The 18,302-nt window shown below is 46.2% G+C and overlaps 2 protein-coding genes across 4 annotated transcripts in view; both read left to right on the plus strand.

Annotated features, from left to right (window-relative positions):
- The window catches only part of LOC139052458 (protein MTSS 1-like), a 118,777-nt gene that overhangs the window by 86,955 nt on the left and 13,520 nt on the right, over nucleotides 1-18,302 (plus strand). For all 3 annotated transcript variants that reach the window (XR_011509918.1, XM_070529575.1, XM_070529582.1), the window contains exons 14-15: nucleotides 997-1,124; nucleotides 14,172-14,271. Coding sequence is in view for 2 of the 3 variants with exons in the window: in XM_070529575.1 (XP_070385676.1) it covers nucleotides 997-1,124; nucleotides 14,172-14,271 (228 nt within the window). In the remaining variant the exon portion in view is untranslated. The remainder of the gene's footprint in view (nucleotides 1-996; nucleotides 1,125-14,171; nucleotides 14,272-18,302) is intronic.
- The window catches only part of LOC139052469 (U-scoloptoxin(01)-Cw1a-like), a 328,466-nt gene that overhangs the window by 23,163 nt on the left and 287,001 nt on the right, over nucleotides 1-18,302 (plus strand). The window lies entirely within an intron of this gene.

The following is an 18,302-nucleotide window of genomic DNA, read 5'->3' on the forward strand; positions in this document are numbered from 1 at the left end:
TGCTTACATTTTTCTATATACAGGCTAGACAGAACTAGCGCCGGTATTTTGTAACATTCCATGTTCTATTCTTAAGAGTCATGCTGAGGGGCCTATTCCACCAGAGATGGTGGAGCGGCAGCCTTTGAGCCACGTCCAAACGAATGACAGAGGGCCAAAAAAATGGTAAATGAAAAGGATATTTAGAGAATATGGCCTGAGGGACGCAGAGCCATAGCAAAAATGAAACATGCCATGTGAGCACTTGCATGCAAACTCAGTTCTGCACAGCTGTGGGAAAAACAATTTGAGTGAGAAACTTGTAGTAATCAATTGTTTGATCGCTAGAATTGATTGTATTAATTCCCATGCGTCTTGTAAAAAAGAGACGTTTTGCATGGCAGTATCACCGGTTTGGTGAGCGCCCTCCTGTAAACAAAGTAATCACACACCTGTGGGAGAGCCATGTAGGTGAGCATTTCGCAGTAACGCTTTGAATGATAAGAAATAAGCTAGAAATTGGTTTTCCAGGTGACCATGGTTCGCAACGATGTGTGTGATAACTTCGCGGGCTTTCTTTAAACGTAGAAAAATATTGCCACATAGCATGTACGTTGCTACAAAAAATTGGATCGGTTGTTTCTGAACCTCCTCTACAACACAATGAAACGCACTTGGCCCTAAAGTGAATATTAAAAGTTTTGCGTAATTCATAGTAGTTCTTAACTAATTAAGCGGAATGTAAAAAATAATCTAAGGAGCACCATATGCCATTAGTTTCGTTCAGCTGCGGCTAACCACTTCTTTTAAATCCTTGGCATAAGTTACGTGAAACATCCTGTATAGCAACCAAAATAGATTACTTTTTGACCTGAGTATGTACATTGACATTGCTTTTATGTCTAGTTTAATAGTTCTGCAACTGTCGATGTGTAGCACTGACATTTCTGGCCACCTTCGTAACAGATGACATCTTATTTTTTATTCACAGAGCATTTTTCTTTTGTCTTCTTGCAGTGACTCCTCAGCCGATATACGCAAATGCAGACGACTTGGCACTGCCATCTTCAACACTTGCTGGCACAGATTCTCCTCCATTACCACCACCTCCTGTCCAGGAGTCATTGCAGGCAATTACAGCATGGGTATGTAACACCAACTGATATGATTGAATGCTTGTTAAGACATTTCACAACTTGCTTGAAATTTTTTAAATGGTCGCTATTTGTACATATAACACTCCTACCACTTGTAATGGTGCCGCTTTCGAGGAGTATCGATAGTTGATGGTAGAGCCGACACCCCTTACTCCTTTCTCTTTGGCTCTTTGTTTCACCTGTTTGACTTGACTGCCTGTCAGATTTTACTGTTGTGCTTCGTCAATTGTCATGACTGTTCCGGGTCCGATAAGCATTCGGTGCTCGTTCACAGCAACGTTTATCGGGGCTGCTGTTCTTTATGCTGAAGAAACAAACAATTGTGCGGTGGGTCGCAAGTTTGACGTTTTGGAATGGGTGGTGCAGTAATGATGGCTGCAGTGAGGCAATCAGCCGTGATGACAGGTGTAGAGGTTTCCACGAGCCGGAATCGGGGAACTTTCCAGAACTGTGGGCAAAGCTTGCAATGTGTGTCACTGAAATACGTGATCGGGCCCTGCCAGTGACAAGTGGCATAGTCACACAACAAGCGCTAGTCTTTGCTTCGGAAGTGTGGATACCCAGGACAAACTGCAACATCAAATTAAATTGTGGGGTTTTACATGCCAAAACAACAATCTGATTATGAGGCACGCCATAGTGAGGGACTCCGGAAATTTGGACAACCTGGGGTTTTTTAACATGCACCTCAATCTAAGTACGCAGGTGTTTTTGCATTTCGACAAACTGCAAAGCCTTGGGTGTTGGAAGTTTATGAAGATGGCTGGTTTCTCTTTGCATAGGCATACCAGTGTGTGCCAGAAGCTGCATGCCATGCATGAGGAGGAAGTCCTCACTTTCTATAGACACAGCTCTTGGCAGTACTTGCTTGGCCAGATCAGCAATGACAAGCAACACGACACTGAGCATGAAAGAAGCCCATGAGGTGAAGCTCCCAACAACGGGAAATGAAGTGCCTTAGTTTAGTCATGCTGTCATGCTTGGTGGATGGTAGGAAACTATGCCCATACATTGTCTTCAAGCAAAAAGCAATGCCATTGGAAGCATTCCCCAAAGGTGGCGTTGTGCGAGTCAACAAGAAGGGCTACATGACGGGTGACAGGGTGATCAAATGGTACTGCCTGGTGTGGCTTCTAAGGCTTTGGGCGTTTCTCAATAATGACATCTCGAACCTCCTCGTGTTGGACTCCTTTCGAGGCCACCTCACAGCCAAGGTCAAAGTGGAGCTGTAGAAAGAGCATACAGACATGCTCATGCAGTTGGAGGCTTTCGGCATAGGCGGCTGTCCCACGTGATGTCATGGTGCAGTCATTGGCAAGTGTGGGTTTGCACTGGACGACGACATGCTGCGGGACTGCAGCAGTGAGACAACAGCAGCACTAGTGACAACGAGTAGTCCAGCAACGAATAAATTTTCATTGTGGAATGTGCCCATGGGTACGCTCTTCATTTTTTTTTCCTGACCTGTGATATGCAGGGTGTCAACTTACTCGAGTCGACTGACAATCCTACACTGTAAGCTTTGAAGCTAGTGTTCTTTGCAGCAGAGTTGCAATTGTGACTAGACGTAGTGGTGAACGCCTGCTCCGAATGTCTGCTTGAAATATCAAGAAACGTAGGACCACTGAGGAAAGGACCACTGGAGCTAGTGTGGTCAAATTTGGAAGATATGTTTGGCTTGCTGTGGTGGAGTATAGTGGCTTTGGTGTTGAACTGCTAATCCTAAGGTCGCAGGATCAAACTCTGGCAGCAGTGGTGGCTGAATTTCGATGAGGGCAAAACGCAAAAACTCCCATGTACGGTGCAACATGTGCACATTAAAGAACCTTAGGTGTTCAAAGTTAAGCTGGAGTCCCCCACTACGGTGTTCCTCATAATCATATCCTGGTTTTGCGGCGAAAACCCCAGAATTAAAATTAATGTATACATATTTGGTGTATCAAAGGCAATGTCTGGGCAAAGATTAGGACTGTGTTGGGTAATTGGGCAGATGGTGGGAAGGCACCAAAGTTTTGTTAATTGTGCTTTGGAGTTCTATAGTGTATTCAGCGGTGCATTATTTTAAAACTATTGTTCATATAAATATGAAACTTAATAGAAATAAGGTGGGGCTGTGCCATTATTTCGTTGTCTTTTCCTCCGATACGTTGTTGTCCTCATGAGGGGGCACACGAACCTGCCCGCGTTGTTTAAATATGTTTTTGCCTTGTATCAATATTGAGAAAGGTGTACTGCAGACTGTATCTTCAAAAGAGTGTTGGCTGTAGAGTGCGCTGCCCGTGTGTTAGGCAGAACCCTGCAGAGTCCGCCTGAGAGAGAGAGAGAGAGAGAGAGAGAGAGTAAACATTTTTATTAGGTAAATGCAGCTTTGAAGAGGCGTCCTCATTCCACAATGCCTTGAGCTCGGGCCGTGTCCTGGGCCCTTGCAATCAGCTGTTGCTGATTCTCGAGGTTGGAGCTGGCCAAGGCTTTCTCCCAAAGCTCGTTGGTGTGGTAAGGGTTCGGAGGATTTAATGGTGCCGCTCTGCAGCCCCCTACTATGTGCCTGAGGGACCCGGGTTCTGCGCAGAAGTGGCATTGTGGAGAGAATTGTATAGGGGCTATGAGATTTCTGGTTGGGTGGGGGAATGTATTAACCTGTAGAGCTTGGAGGAATCGCTCCTGCTCTCTAGGTAGTGACTTGTGGGGGGGTGCATAAGTTCTGCGGGTGAGCTTGTAGTGTTGTGGGATGTCTTGGTACGAGACTAGAGGGTGCATGCGCTCGGGTTCAGATTTCTCGGCGTCGACTCGGTGGGTCAAATCTCGACCCACGTGGTTGGTGACCTCGTTGCCAGGAATGCCGTGATGAGCTGGTGCCGAGATCATGACTGATCTAGTTGGCGGCGTTTGATGTGCTTGTGGCGATTTGAGCCCTTAAAGGGCCCCTCACCAGGTCTGGCCATTTTGAACTGACAAGCGCCGTGCATACTATGCACGTTGACAATCGTGTCTGCTAAGTATAACATCGTCGCCTGTAGTGACACGTGACTTCGAGAATTATTCAAGGCAACATTAGCTATTTGTGTAATTTGTTGCTTCAATAGATGAATTAAAGTTTTAGAGAAATAATAAAACACAAACCGAATGGCTGGATGTTCTTGTTCTACTTCGCACTGCAGCAAGAGAGATGTACTTCCATTTTGTCTGCTTGTTCCCATGTCATGCAGTCGCATGCGCACACAACGAAAGTATGTCATTTTCTTACGCGTTCCAACATACGATCGTGCTCTTTGAACCACTTGTGTCTGCCTCGGTATTCGCGTAGCACTGGCTTACACCGCTAGTTAGGTGTTCTCGTGCGCAGCAGAGCAAAAAACCGAGGGAAAAAATAATGAAGGCGGGGCCCGTGATATATGCATCACACGATCCTCGAGCTTCAGTATGGGAGAATGCAGGGAAGGAATTCCACTTGCGGAAGCTAGACAAGGCAAGTGCAGAGTGTCTCTCTTATCAGTGGCTCTCGCCTCCTGGAATCATGGGTTCGCGGCACTGAAATATTTCTATCTCTGCTATTAATGAACCAATTTGAAAAAAAAAAAAAACTGGCTGCAGCTTAGCTCAGCTAACCCTGGATATGGAAAGCGAAAGCTTGGTTTAGTCTGGTTAAGTCTTGGTCTCACTTGGTGAACCTTTGATTTAGCTGTAATTATTGTACTTAGGTATGCAATCATTGTTAAGCCAGATATGGTGGCGGTGCCTAGGTCGGTGGCTAGACATTACTGTGATTAGGCTTGGGTAGACACGCATCGTTCGATGGCGCTACGCCTTTTGTGCGACAGGGAAAACCGAAGTGCTAGACATGCAAAGAGATGCCGCGAACATGCAGTGTCGAAGCACAAACGGACAGGGCGCAAACGCTGTTGCTACATTGATCTCGACAGTGCGACGCCTGTTGCATTCTGGGCCCTCTCCGGTGAAACAGCTCACCAGGTGATATCTACGGGGTGGTCAGATGCCGCTTGGCGACGATGGCTCGAAGCCTCCCACTCTTGCGCAATGTTTAGAGAAGACGGCCCAGCCTCGCTCTCATCCATGGCCAAGCTCGCACTGACTAGGCGAGCGCAGCGCTCCTCTTAGCCAGGCGCACAGTGAGTCACGTGGTCAGGCGGCAGCTAGCACACGCAGCAGCACCAGAGCTCGGTGTGGCGAGTCACTTGATGCGTTGCCATGGCTATGGCGCAGCTGCGGTCAAATGAAGGTCAAATTTGCGGCCATTTAATCTGACGGTCCATTTGTCCATTTAATCTAACGTTCATTGAGTATCCCGTTTCACCGATACAGTCGAACACGAATATATCGAACCCACATATATCGAATTATTGTCTGTATCGAACTCGTAAATTATCCCCTTGAAAATTCTGTGTAAAAGTATAGAAATTCGTACGTTTATATCGAACGATATTTTTACCCGCCATTGGATATATAGAACGCCGCGCGATCTCGGCACTCGCTGCACCCGCGTGCTCCGCGCCTCCCCCGAAAGGCTCGGAAAATGTGAGAGCGAGAGGGAGGGAGGCTCAGACGCTACTCCCGCTGCGCACGCTCTCCGACTTGCGGCAACACCCTGCTTGCGGAACTGCTTTTATTTCTTTCTCTCCCAATGTCTCTCATCCTTCCCCCGCGTAACCATAGTGATCGGCTCGGAAAAGGTAGCCAGGAACGAAGGCGGCGGTGGCCTCCTCCTTTTGCCTTTTTTTTTCTTGTTGCTTTTTCACGAGTTTTGCTCAGCCAACCACAGCTCGTGCCTTTCGTACGTCGCTGTCGCCCTCGGAGGTGGCCCTCGCGAGCGCTTTGTTGGCGGTAGCTGCGCACGTGAATTCTTGTGTTTTGTGCGCGTTCTTGTGTTTCGTGTTCATTATTGTTTTGCATGCGTCTCACGACACGTGTGACTGGATCGTGGTGAGCTGACGCGGAAGCAATGGCCGCAGCAAGCACAAGCAGCGTCAAGAAGCGCAAGAACGTGGACTTTGCGACAAAGCTGAAAGCCATTCAGCGTGTTGAGGCGGGCGAGAAAAGTGCGACGGTGGCAGACGACTTCGGGATTCCTCGGAGCACTCTAAGCACCTTGTTAAAAAACAAGGCGGACATAAAGTCGAAAGCGGCGGAGTTACGAACGTCGGGAGCTTGTCGTGTGCGCGCTCCTGCCCACGAGAAAGTTGAAAAGGCCCTCTATGCGTGGTTTTTAGAAGTGCGGGCTACGAACATTCCGGTGGATGGCCCAATGCTAATGGCTAAAGCCAAATGGTTTGCCGCTGCACTCGGTGATGACAACTTCGCCGACAACACAGGGTGGCTGCAGAGGTTTAAGAACCGCCATAAGAGTGTTGGCAAAACCATTTCTGGGGAAAGCGGAGCCGTCATCAGCCAGGATATCCAGCAGTGGATTTCGAAGGAATGGCCGGAAATTTGCGCGAAGTTTTCATCCGCGGAAATCTTCAACGCCGACGAGACCGGGTTGTTTTGGCAGATGCTGCCCAGCAAGACGCTCGACATCCGGGGCAGCGCGTGTCACGGGGGCAAGATGAGCAAAGTCCGCGTGAGCGTTCTGCTCGCTGCTAACATGGATGGCTCTCAAAAGCTCCAGCCCTTTGTGATTGGCAAAGCAAGGGCACCGCGCTGCTTCAAAAACTGTAAGCAGCTCCCCGTTCGCTACGCCTTCAATAAGAAGGCGTGGATGACGCGTCAGCTGTTCACAGAATGGCTGCAAGCGTGGGACGCCAAACTGGGCAAATCGGGGCGTCACGCTTGCCTCCTCGTCGATAACTGCTCGGCCCATCACACCACCTGCAAGCTCGAAAACATCGCGCTCAAGTTTCTGCCGGCGAACACGACAGCAAAGTTGCAGCCGCTCGACCAGGGCATCATTAAGTCGTTCAAAGTCGGCTACAGGAGGCGACTCATTGATAGGCTTTTGGTGAACATCCACATGGGCACCAAGCTTAAGGTTGACCTGCTGGGGGCCATTCAAATGATGACGGGTGCCTGGAGAGACGTGAAGCAGGATACTGTGGCCAACTGCTTCCGGAAGGCAGGCCTCGTGACAGCCAAACTTCCTGAAACCTGCGAAGATGGCGACGGCGACAACGAGTGCATGGACGACGCGTTTCGCGAGTTGTCGTCCCTTTTCCCGGCTGCCGTTCCAGCCGAAGTGTCTGCTGACGATTATGTGAATGTTGACAGCAATGTTCAGGCTGTTGCGAGCCTCGCCGACGAGGATATTGTAGCTGCAGTCGGAGGGACCCAGGCTGACAGCTCGAGTGGCGACGAAGATCGTCCGGACGAGGGCGCGGCTACACGCTCGTACTCCGCCGCTGAAGTGGCGGCAGCATTCAGCTTGATTCGCCGTTGTTGCGGCGACATGGAAGGAACCGGGCTTTCGCACCTGAACAGCCTCGATAAGATCGAGGTTGGCGTCTTTAATTTCATTTGCAAGGCGAAGAAGCAGACCAACATAAGCGATTTTTTTTCACGCAAATTTTTTCACGTGTGTGCGGAAATAGTTGTCATTCTTGAATGCGCTGATCGGTAGGTCATTGTCCGCCACAGGTAAAGTCTCTGGGCCTGTATTTTTTATATCGAATTTTTGATATATCGAATTAATTCGCGATCCCCTTCGAGTTCGATATATCCGTGTTCGACTGTATATTGTTTCTTACAGAAGGAACATTCAGGCATATAAATCACATCCGAACTTGTACAAGTAAAGCTAGATTTGACTTTGTGTGTATAGCTATTTGCGGTGCTTTTCATTTTAATGTCACTTTGAAGGTGCCTGCATGTTTTGCATCTAGGGTGACAACATGCTTTTATTATGGGGGAATGATGTTGGCCGACTTTTGCTTGCACTAACGTGTCTTTAAAGTTCCTGTTGCGGCTATAGGTAACCCATGGTACATTCGGGAACGCTTTTCTCAGATGCTCGTTACTTGATAATATTGGGTGGTACTTTCGTAGGATGTTTATGTTTGGGAGTGCATTAGAATATTTTGTTGTAAAGGCTGGCAGTCTGTCAGATTCTGGTGTAAGCTGTTTCTTCGCTAATTCCGACTGTCTCTCCAATCTTGACGCGACATCATAAGTGCTCTCGAGAGCAACTTGTGGATAGTTTCTTTCTGCTAGTGTTGTTTTAAGGTCATTTAGGTGATGGATGTAATCGTGGTCTTCACTGCAAATTCTTTTTATTCGTTTCGCTTGTCTGACAAAAATTCCTTGCTTGCAGTGTTGCGGGTGATGACTGTTGTTACCTAAATATTGCTGGCTATTCGTAGGCTTCCGGTAAAGTGTTTTTCTCAGTTTTCCATTTTCTATTTAGATTGTCGTGTCAGGGAAGTTCATCTGACTAGGAGAGTGGTGAGCAATTAAATTTAATATTCTGGTAAAAACGATTAAAAGGGCTAAATTAAGTCTGTTAATGCACTTGTGCCATGTTCCCATATCATAAATATGTCGTCAATGTAACGAAGATAGGTGTGGGGTTTTAAAGGGTAGGATTTCAACAGGTCTGCTTCAAGCTGTCCCATGAAAATGTTTGCATACGTGGGAGCGAATGGTGTTCCCATGCTAGTGCTCAAAGTTTGCAGGTAGTGAATAGAATCGAATTCGAAATAGTTGAGCGTGAGAGCTAACCTAAGGAGTGGCAGGTACACTTCAGGAGCGTGCACTTGGGGATTGACAGCGAGAGATTTCGACACAATTTCAATTCCTTCACTCATGGGTATGTTAGTGTAAAGGGCAGAAACATCCGGAGTGACTACAATAGTGCGGTCGGAAAGGATTTGGTTGGCGTTGATGCCGTCGATAATTCGAAGGAAGTGCGGCGTGTCTTGAACAAAAGATGGGAAGGGGGTGGGGATGTTTGACAGGTGGTGATTTAAGAATTTAGATAGTGACTGTGTAGGTGTGTTGTTATTAGACACTATGGGCCGACCTGGTATTTCTGCTGTAAATATTTCTTTTATGGGAACCTTATGTATTTTAGGAAGAAGATAAAGGTGCCTTTCTTCTTTGTTCTTGGGCATCATGAAGCGATATTCAGATTGTATGATTAGTTCCCTGGGCAGGAGCTCCGCTATTGCGCTTTGCACAGTATTGCTGTAGTCTGAAGTTGGTTTAGAGTCGAGTTTTCTGTAATGGGTGTGCTTGCTCAGTGGTTTGGAGGCCTCATTCTTGTACTTTTCTATAAGCCAGATTACGATAGTGCCGCCTTTGTCTGCTGGCTTTATTACAATACCGTTCCTTTCCACGAGCTCTTTAAGGATTTGGTGCTGAGCGGGGGAAAAATTTTTGCGTTTCTGGCAGTGCCGTGCTGACTCTAGAATTTCCTTTGAGATCAGCTTTATGTATAAATCCAAGTCTGGGCACTGTTCAGTTTCCAGTGTCCACATACTAGGTAGTTTAAGGGAGTCTCTATCTTGTTTTCATATGTCTGGCCTATAGAAAAAGAACTTGATGTGAATGCATCTGGAAAACTCTGTTATAACTTTGTGGAGTTCGTATTCTTTTACTGCGTTGTTTGTTGGACAAAACGTTAGACCACATTTCAGGAGATCAACTTCCTCGGGGCTTAAACTCTGGGATATGTCTACTACGTTGCCGCAGTGCTCTGGATACTTGCCTGTAGGACTATTGGTGGAACTATGTGCTGTAGAGGTTACATTAGTTGGGTGGATCTGCAGGTCTAATACTTTTATGCTGGTATTTATCTAGTAATTTTTCCTCCCTGGGTTGGACATATTGTTCAAGTTCTCTTTTTTTCGGTTCAGATAAATTTATGCTGTCGAGTTGATTAGTAATTATTGTAAGTTGTTCCTTGCAGTGTTCTTCGAGAATATCAATTAAAGAGAGCGATGCATTTTCTAGGACAGCATTCCACTTCAATAATAACCTGGAGGGTAAGGAGCCAAGGGCATATCTCACCTTAATTCCGAGACCTTTTGGGATTTTCCTCAGTTTAATGCAGCTAGTGTAAGTTTTTAGGTGAAATCCGTAATTTGTTTGTTTGGTGGCGATTTTGCGGGATTGTAGGAAAGGGTGAGATTTGTTGTTGCGCGTGCTATCCGTAGTGCGTGGGAGTCATTTCTGTTTGGTTCGGGCAGACCTTCTGCGCGAAACATCATTAGGTGGTGTCTTTTTACGCTTTATTTTCTTGTCGAGGCCTGCACCCATGTCTGTCTGTGTATCTGTCTGCTTATTAGTGTATGCATTATACAGTTGTAACGTGGAAAACACCGTGAAACATATTTATCTGAATTTTCGGATTGGCACTGAGGATGTAGTTGCAAGCTGGAAACATGCTAGAAGCACTGATAGGCAAGCGCGATATTGATTATACGCTGGCATTGGTCGGAAGAAGGCAAGTGTGGCCCTAGCTGTAAGAAAATAATACTTTGTTTATCAAGCCGATGTTCCTGCGGTCAGTGCTTTTAGAGTGTTGAATTCTTTCTACAGTAATAGCTACATGCTTTCGTCGTTTCCTGTCCAACTGCTTTGGTCATATACGAGTGAACGATTCTTTTTTTTGAGCAAAGCCAAGCTAAGTGGTTGGGTAGGCCAGTAGCGCTAGTTTAAAGGTCAGTTCGATTCAACCACGTTTCTTTGCATCTCCTGAACCTAGGCCTTCAATTATCTGAGGTACAGCGGCTCACCCTGCATCCCCATCCTCGTTTGCACGTTGTGAAAGGCAAGGTGCTGCCACGGTGCAGTGCTGTCTTGAACCTTGCAGCGAATGGGTGCAGCTTGGTGCACCACAACCAGCACAGCCTGCACCTTTTCTGAATTGACCAAATGTATTCTAGTGCTGGCACCTATCTACTGCACAATTAATCAATGGCATATTGTTTCTCTTGGGAGACCATAGAACTTGGGGTAATCACTCGCAAACTTGTGCTCGTACAAAAGCATTCGTGTGTGCTACCATACAATGAGGGATGCCACAGCTCTGCTGCTCTGCTTGTTACCGTGATGGCAGTGCTGCTCATTAGTTTGGATTTTTGATACTTATTAATACCCATAAATAAAGTGCAAATGCAGATGTAGTATAGAGACTGTGATGAAAGGGAAAATTGTCATCCACCTCAATGTAGCATGAAACTACAACTGATTTGCACTAAACACTTCGATTTTAAACAATAAGTATGTGGCACTTCATAACAGCAGACTTGCCTACAGTTATGTCCTTTACTATATCTCAAGTACCAAGGCTTCACCTCCAGTTCGTGCCACTTAGTGTCTTTAGTGACCTTCTGACAACTTAAGATTATAATTCTTACATCGCAAACCATATGCTCGATTCTATCGCTGGAAATTATGCTCTCTTCATTTCCTCCAACATCTCATGATACATTCTAGGCAGTTTTTAGTTCCTTGAATGTGTCTCATTTTGTATACATGGTTTTGCAATATGTGCATTCAAAATTTCTTTAAAGAAGATTAGGTAATTAAGCAATTTTATGTGCATTGCTTTTATCACAGGGGCATACATTTTTAAGTAGACGATGTTGAAGCCCATTGTCGAAAGTGTTCATAACTGCTTCAATGCTTGCAGAAGCCTGGCATCTTGTTTCTGTGTAGTAATAAATTCCAGTGAGAGCAAGAAAACAAACTGCTACACCAAAGAGCGCCACTGCCATGTCCCTAACGAACGTACGAGTGGTGCGATTGTTTTGGCATCACCGTCACACTGGCATGAAGCTAGTCATTGCATGTGCAATCAGAGTTGAAAGTGTAGTGCCTCCTTTTTGGTGTCTTTGTGTAATTAGCATAACAGGAAAAGGCCATTAAGCAACTGTCATACGGCCATACACTACAAGTATATAATAGGTTATGTGCAGTCTTAATAGCGTTATGTCTTTAGTGCAACTTTACAGCGTTTTAGTGATTAGAGTAAGCAGTGGCTGATCTGTGAGAGCAGTTCCAAGAGCCCGTTTGTATTTCTACTTAGGTTCAAGTCTTGAAGACTTTATCATGTGCGTTGAATTGTTTGTCATATGAGGCATATTTTAGTGTTTGCTCATCGTGGGATAAGGATAACTAGAGGTGGTGCAGTGGCTACTGCTAGGAGGAAACGAATGCTCTATTTGTGTCGTTTTCAACGAGGTGAAATGGCAGCAGAAGGCTTTAAAGGAACCACACACTATATTTTCACACCACAACTCTTCATCTTACAATGTGTTCTTTGTATGTGAAATGACCAATCTGAAATACGGGCCTGTTTAATGATCTAGATATATTTAATGAATTCATTTACTACTTGTGAATTCCTTCCTTTGTTAAGCTTCCATGTGAACATAATATCTTGGTAGTGTGGCAGCAATTTCATAGCTGCTAATGTCATGTAAACCTCAACCTATTCACTTGTTGCCACTGCAGCTGTAGCAGCTGCTGACAATTTTTTGCCACCGGTTAGCGGTTGTCTGGCATGAAGCCCAATGAATGCTTCACTGAAAATAAGTCATGTGTCAACTTAGCATTACTACATACAGATTCACTCAAATGTTTACTCGAGTCACATGTGAAGTCACCAATGAATGCAACAGACCAAATTTCACAATGGTGACTGACTGCTGGTGACACCAAGTTAGAATGCTTGAATCAACATTAACTTTATGAACTGTGTTTATTTTGATCCAATCATTCTCATTTCACTTGCCGACATTGCTATCTGCAGCTCCTGTTCACTATCCTCCTGTGTCTGAAACAGACTGCTCCCGCGTGATGTGTTACTGCTGGTTGATACGTTCGTGCCTTCATTTGTTCACGGAAGATGGGTGTGCAAAATTTTGAAGGAGCGCTGTGTGTTCGTGTTCTCTGTTGTCTTGCCTGCCTTGTTTATGCTATACTACCTTGCATAATGCAATACCAACTAGCCCATCATTCGGCTCTTTTGAAGAGAATCAAGATTTGTAACTCTTCCTTGTGTGTCACCTTACAGTATACCTCACAGTAAACACAACTTGACTTCATTTAAACTAAAGCTTAGCTTTCTACTTGTTCTCCATGTTGTGCAATATAACCTTTTCAAAGACAGCAAGGTAGCTTTGCTGCTGTGCCTCAAGCCTGTATTGATACCATGATGGTCAGCATAATGTTTTACTGTCAAATGTGTATGCTGTCAGTTAGTTGGAGTTTACAACATTCCTTGTTTAGAAACTAACCGGTTAGTTCTTGCTTTGTTTTAATGATGAGGTTTGCTGTTGTATTTTAGGCATGGAACTACCTGGGAAAGCCAATTTAATACTTTTGAAAAGGGTTTACTGTATTCAACAGAGTTTCCTTGGATTGCAAGGAAGACTTCACTGTAAGGCTTATGTTTTGCTGGCTGAGCCTGAAGCCAGCTTGTGTGATTTCAACACATCCTTTCTCTGCGCTGTGGCAGTGGTGTATTACCCCATAAAACTTATGGTCGTACACTATCATTATCCAAGTTTGCCAAGAAAACAAAACTATTTATCTCATACTAGTTGACTAACGGCACATGCTCTTGATGTGTTCAGTTATTAGAAATGCGCCTTGTGCACCAAAGCCATATATAGCTTTTCCTGTGCATTTTGGAGTAAATTTCTTTACCAATCTGCATTTTAACTGCGTACCAATGTTTGTGCCAGCTATAAGGTCCTACATACTTGCAGGCTACTGCAACCAGCTACTCTCTTCATTATATTAGTGGGCTCTTTTGGAGGACGAAACCAGATGTTCTTGAGACCTCTGTGTGTAAACAATAAAAGGTTCTAAAGACTGCCTGCTACTACCAGTCAGCATTAAGTTTTGTTTGCAGTCTTATTTTTGCCTTAGTTAGACATTTTCCCTGTTAATACACGTTTTCAAGGTCATCGCGACTGTGAAATGACACTTGGGATATGCTTGCAATGGTTGCAAGAGTTCTGGCCACATGTGCCTCATACAAGCTCTTGCCGCACTAATGTATTACAAAGAATGTAAACTGTCTTTTTTTAAAACGTAAACTGTCTGTCTTTAGTTACTTTCTTTTTAATCTTTTAGGAACCCGATAACACGACGCCTGTGAGGAGAGGATCTGCATTACAGGCACATGAAGCCTACAAGACATATTCACCAAGTAATGCCTCAATGCGATATGAAGGTAAGAATAACCTCTAGGTAGCACACACTATTGATATTGTTACGGCACAGCCAAGAGTGGCGCCAGTTAGAAGAAGCCTATTTGACGTGTGAAAGTGGAATCAATCTCGACAGCCATCTTGTTTATGCATCTTTGTTTCTTTTTTAAATATTGTAAATACATCTTTGTATGTGACTTCTTCAACGTAACAAATTGGTGAGAGGTGCGGGGTACCCACGAGAAACAGCAACGGAACTCTGCAGTGGTCGTCACCTTGGACTGGACATAACGGACGAAACAGGACCCAACATGGTGTGGCCCACATCCACGCTTACAACCCCGACGGTTGTGCTGTCTCAGCCGCGAGATCCAGGAACGTTCTACGGCACCGACCACCTCGATGTGGAAGATCGGATCGCCATGTATGAGCGTATAACTGTCCACAACAAATGGGATCCAACAATTATGTTCGCTAACTTGGTCTTCTACCTACAAGGCACGGCGAAGGTGTGGTATGACAACCACGAGGAAGAGCTTAACGACTTGGACACATGCAGACAGACGCTGAGGGACTTATTTGGCCGTCCTGCTGGGTGGAAGAGCACCGCTAAGAAAGAACTAGCGACCTGCGCCTAGACTTCCACAGAATCGTACGTCTCTTACATCCAGGACACGCTGGCTCTGCGCCGTAAGGCCGACAGTGATATGGCTGAGTCGGACAAGGTTGGGCATGTACTGAAGGGGATCGCTGGCGATGCTTTCAACCAACTCATGTGTAAAAGTTGTGAAACAGTACAGGACGCCATAAAAGAGTGTCAATGCTTTCAGCAGGCCAAGAGCTACTGCATTGCAACGCGGTTCACACGTCTGCTGAACACAGCTGTGACATTCTGTTGCGACGACAGGCGAGGAGTGCAGCGACCATCATCATCAGATGAGCTGACGCTGATAGTGTGGTGAGAACTCAAAGCCATGGCTCCTGCAGCCTTTTTTTCCCGTTCCAGTGAACCGAACAACTTGCCTACAGCACCATTTATGCATGCAATAAGTCCACAATGAACTCGCTAATATTGGAGTTCATTCTGTATGTGCCATTGCTGCTTCACAGCTGTCTCATGCTCCAGGTCCATCGACTGGTCCGCGGTATCCTGCATGCTAGTAAAATCCAGCTGAGTGGCGAACCGCAGAGGATAGGCCAATCTGTTTTGCCTGCCGGCATATTGGTCACGTTGCTCGCCATTGTAACAACCGTACTGTCTCCTCCCCTCTGTGACCACTGTTCACCAGTTATCGTCCTGAACAGAGCGAACATCGTTACCAGCCTCTATTGGCTCTGCAACAGCCAAACAATGATGCTCATGCTCCTTGCAACAGTCCCTCGTCGTCATTCTGACGCCACCAGTCCCGTTGGCCACCAGCTCGTCGACCATCGTTGCTATCGCCGCAGGCTCGATCGTCGCTCACCGTCCCCGATGCAGCCCCGACGCCCGTCTCTGGAAAACTAAGCGATGCAGCTCACGGAGGTGATGCTGCATTTACGACTCGACCGCAATACCCTCTCTCTTTGCCGACCAAACAGAACTTGATGGACATTTTAGTCGATGGAGTCAGTGTCCCAGCAACTCATTGACATTTTGGACGTCATAAAATTACCGTTCTTGTTCATCTCGTCAGTGCCGCTGGCGTTCAACCCAACCCTGACAAGATTTTTGCTGTCCAGAACTTTCCTGTTCTGTTTTCCGCCGCAGACATAAGAAGCTTTGTTGGGCTATGCTCGTATTTCCATTGTTTTATCAAGAATTTTGCCGAAACTGCTCTCGCATTGCTGGCTTATGATCCATCTGCCGCCACTGAACTTCACACGGATGCCAGTGGCCATGGAATTGAGGCTGTACTTATTCAAAGGCAGCGTAACACAGAGCGCGTAATTGCATACGTTAGCCGCCTCCTGTCACTTGCCGAGAGAAATTTGTCTATTACCGAACGGGAGTGTCTGGCGTTAGTTTGGGCAGTTGTCAAATTCCGCCCCTACTTGTACGGCCGCACATTTTCCGTGGTTATCGATCACGCCTTGTGCTGGCTTTCCTGACTTAAAGACCCCACTAGACGATTGGGTAGATGGGTGCTACAGCTCCAAGACTATTGATTTGCTGTTTTATACAAGTCAGGCCTTTTGCTCAAGGATGCCAACTGTCTCTCCCATCATCCTGTCGACCGCCCTGAATATGATGCGTATGATGACTCTTGCGTCTTGGCCATTTCTGATCTGCACGACATCTGCACTGAACAATGGCGTGATGACTGCTTACATGTTCTCATCAATCGTCTCAATTCTGGACATTTGGAGCCCACGCTGCGCATGTTTGTGCTCCGCGACGACATTCTCTACTGTCGCAGCTTACGCCCGGAAGGATCAAAATTTTCTCGTTGTACCACATCATCTCCGGACAGCAGTTCTTGAGAAGTTGCATGATGCCCCTACTGCAGGCCACCTCGGTGTTACGCATACTTGCGACCGCGTACAAGGCTACTTCTACTGGCCAGGCCTGTACCGCTCTGTAAACCGCTACGTTGCAGCCTGTGCACTGTGTCAGCGCCGCAAATAACCTGCTGTGCTGTCCACTAGATGCCTTCACCCCATCGTTGTGCCCTCAAAACCATTCCTTTGTGTCGGTCTTGATCTTCTCCGCCCTTTTCCGACGTCGAAATCTGGCAATAAGTGGGTTGTTGTCACCACTGATTACGCAACCAGGTACGTGATCATGCGAGCTTTGCGCACAACCTGTGCAACTGAGGTGGATATTTCCTTTTACATGACGTCATGCTCCATCACAGCACACCTCGGCAGCTTTTCACTGATCGCGGCCACACCTTCTTGTCCCGAGTAGTTGAAGACCTACTTTGCTCTTCTGCCGAGCACAAGCTTTCCACCACCTACAACCCGCAGACAAATGGACTGACAGAGTGGTTCAGTGACACGTTGACAGAAATGCTGTCACTGCACATTTCTGTCGACCACAGTGATTGGGACAGCACGTTACTCTTCGTGACCTTCACCTATAATTTGTCCCGCCACGAGACCGCTGGCTTTTCACCCTTTTACCTTCTGTTCGGCCGCCACCCTTCTTTGCCCTTTGACACGCTGCTTCCTTCCTCAACGAACTTGGCGAACACGGCCACTGAATACCCTCAAGACGTCTTTGCCCTGGCTCATGCGGCACACCAGATTGCCGGCACCTGGCTCACTGAGTTTCAGGCAGGAGATCCAATATGACAGCCGACATCAGGACGTTCGATTTCCTCCTGGATCCGTTGTCTTCCTATGGATGCCATGTCACCGCGTTGGCTTGTCTGGAAAGCTGCTGCTGTGCTACACAGGGCCCTACACAATATTGCGTCAGCTTGGCGATGTCAACTATGAGATCACTCCGCTGGACTCGTGTGTTTCCACGGACGTTGTGCATGTGTCCCGGCTGAAGCCTTACTTTGCCGCGAGTTCATCTCCCTTATAGCTAGGGCTGAGACGGTGCCTTTATAGGTGGGGGTTATGTTACGGTGCAACCAAGAGTGGTGCCAGTCAGAAGTCAATTTGACGTGTGAATGTGGAATCGGTCTCAACAGCCATCTTGTTTATGCATCATTGTCTCTCTTGTAAATATTGTAAATGCATCTTTATATGTGACTTCTGCCATATCACAATATTCTAGGAACTGCAGTGGCCACTTGTGTTACAAGTCTATATGCCAGAATAAGTTCTGACATAATGTTCTATTTCTCCGTCTCTTCTTTTTCTGTATATCATCCCCCAAAATGCGGCGGTATTTATGTTGATGTTGTAGGTAATGTTAGCATTGCAGTGTTCCTGCTGAACTTGTTCTACTTCTACAACATATAATATAGGCAGTATAGCGCTAGTGTCAGTCTTGGGAGAGTCAGTCTTCTTGCTCCCCATAGAAAAAAGAAAGTTTTCTGCTTGCGTCAAGGCCACAAAAAATGAAATAAAATTGGTTTGGCCTAGGCAGTACAGCTGTGACGAAAATTTGGCAGACAAA

This window comes from Dermacentor albipictus, chromosome 1 (assembly GCF_038994185.2).
Source record: "Dermacentor albipictus isolate Rhodes 1998 colony chromosome 1, USDA_Dalb.pri_finalv2, whole genome shotgun sequence".
Taxonomy (NCBI): Eukaryota; Metazoa; Arthropoda; class Arachnida; order Ixodida; family Ixodidae; genus Dermacentor; species Dermacentor albipictus.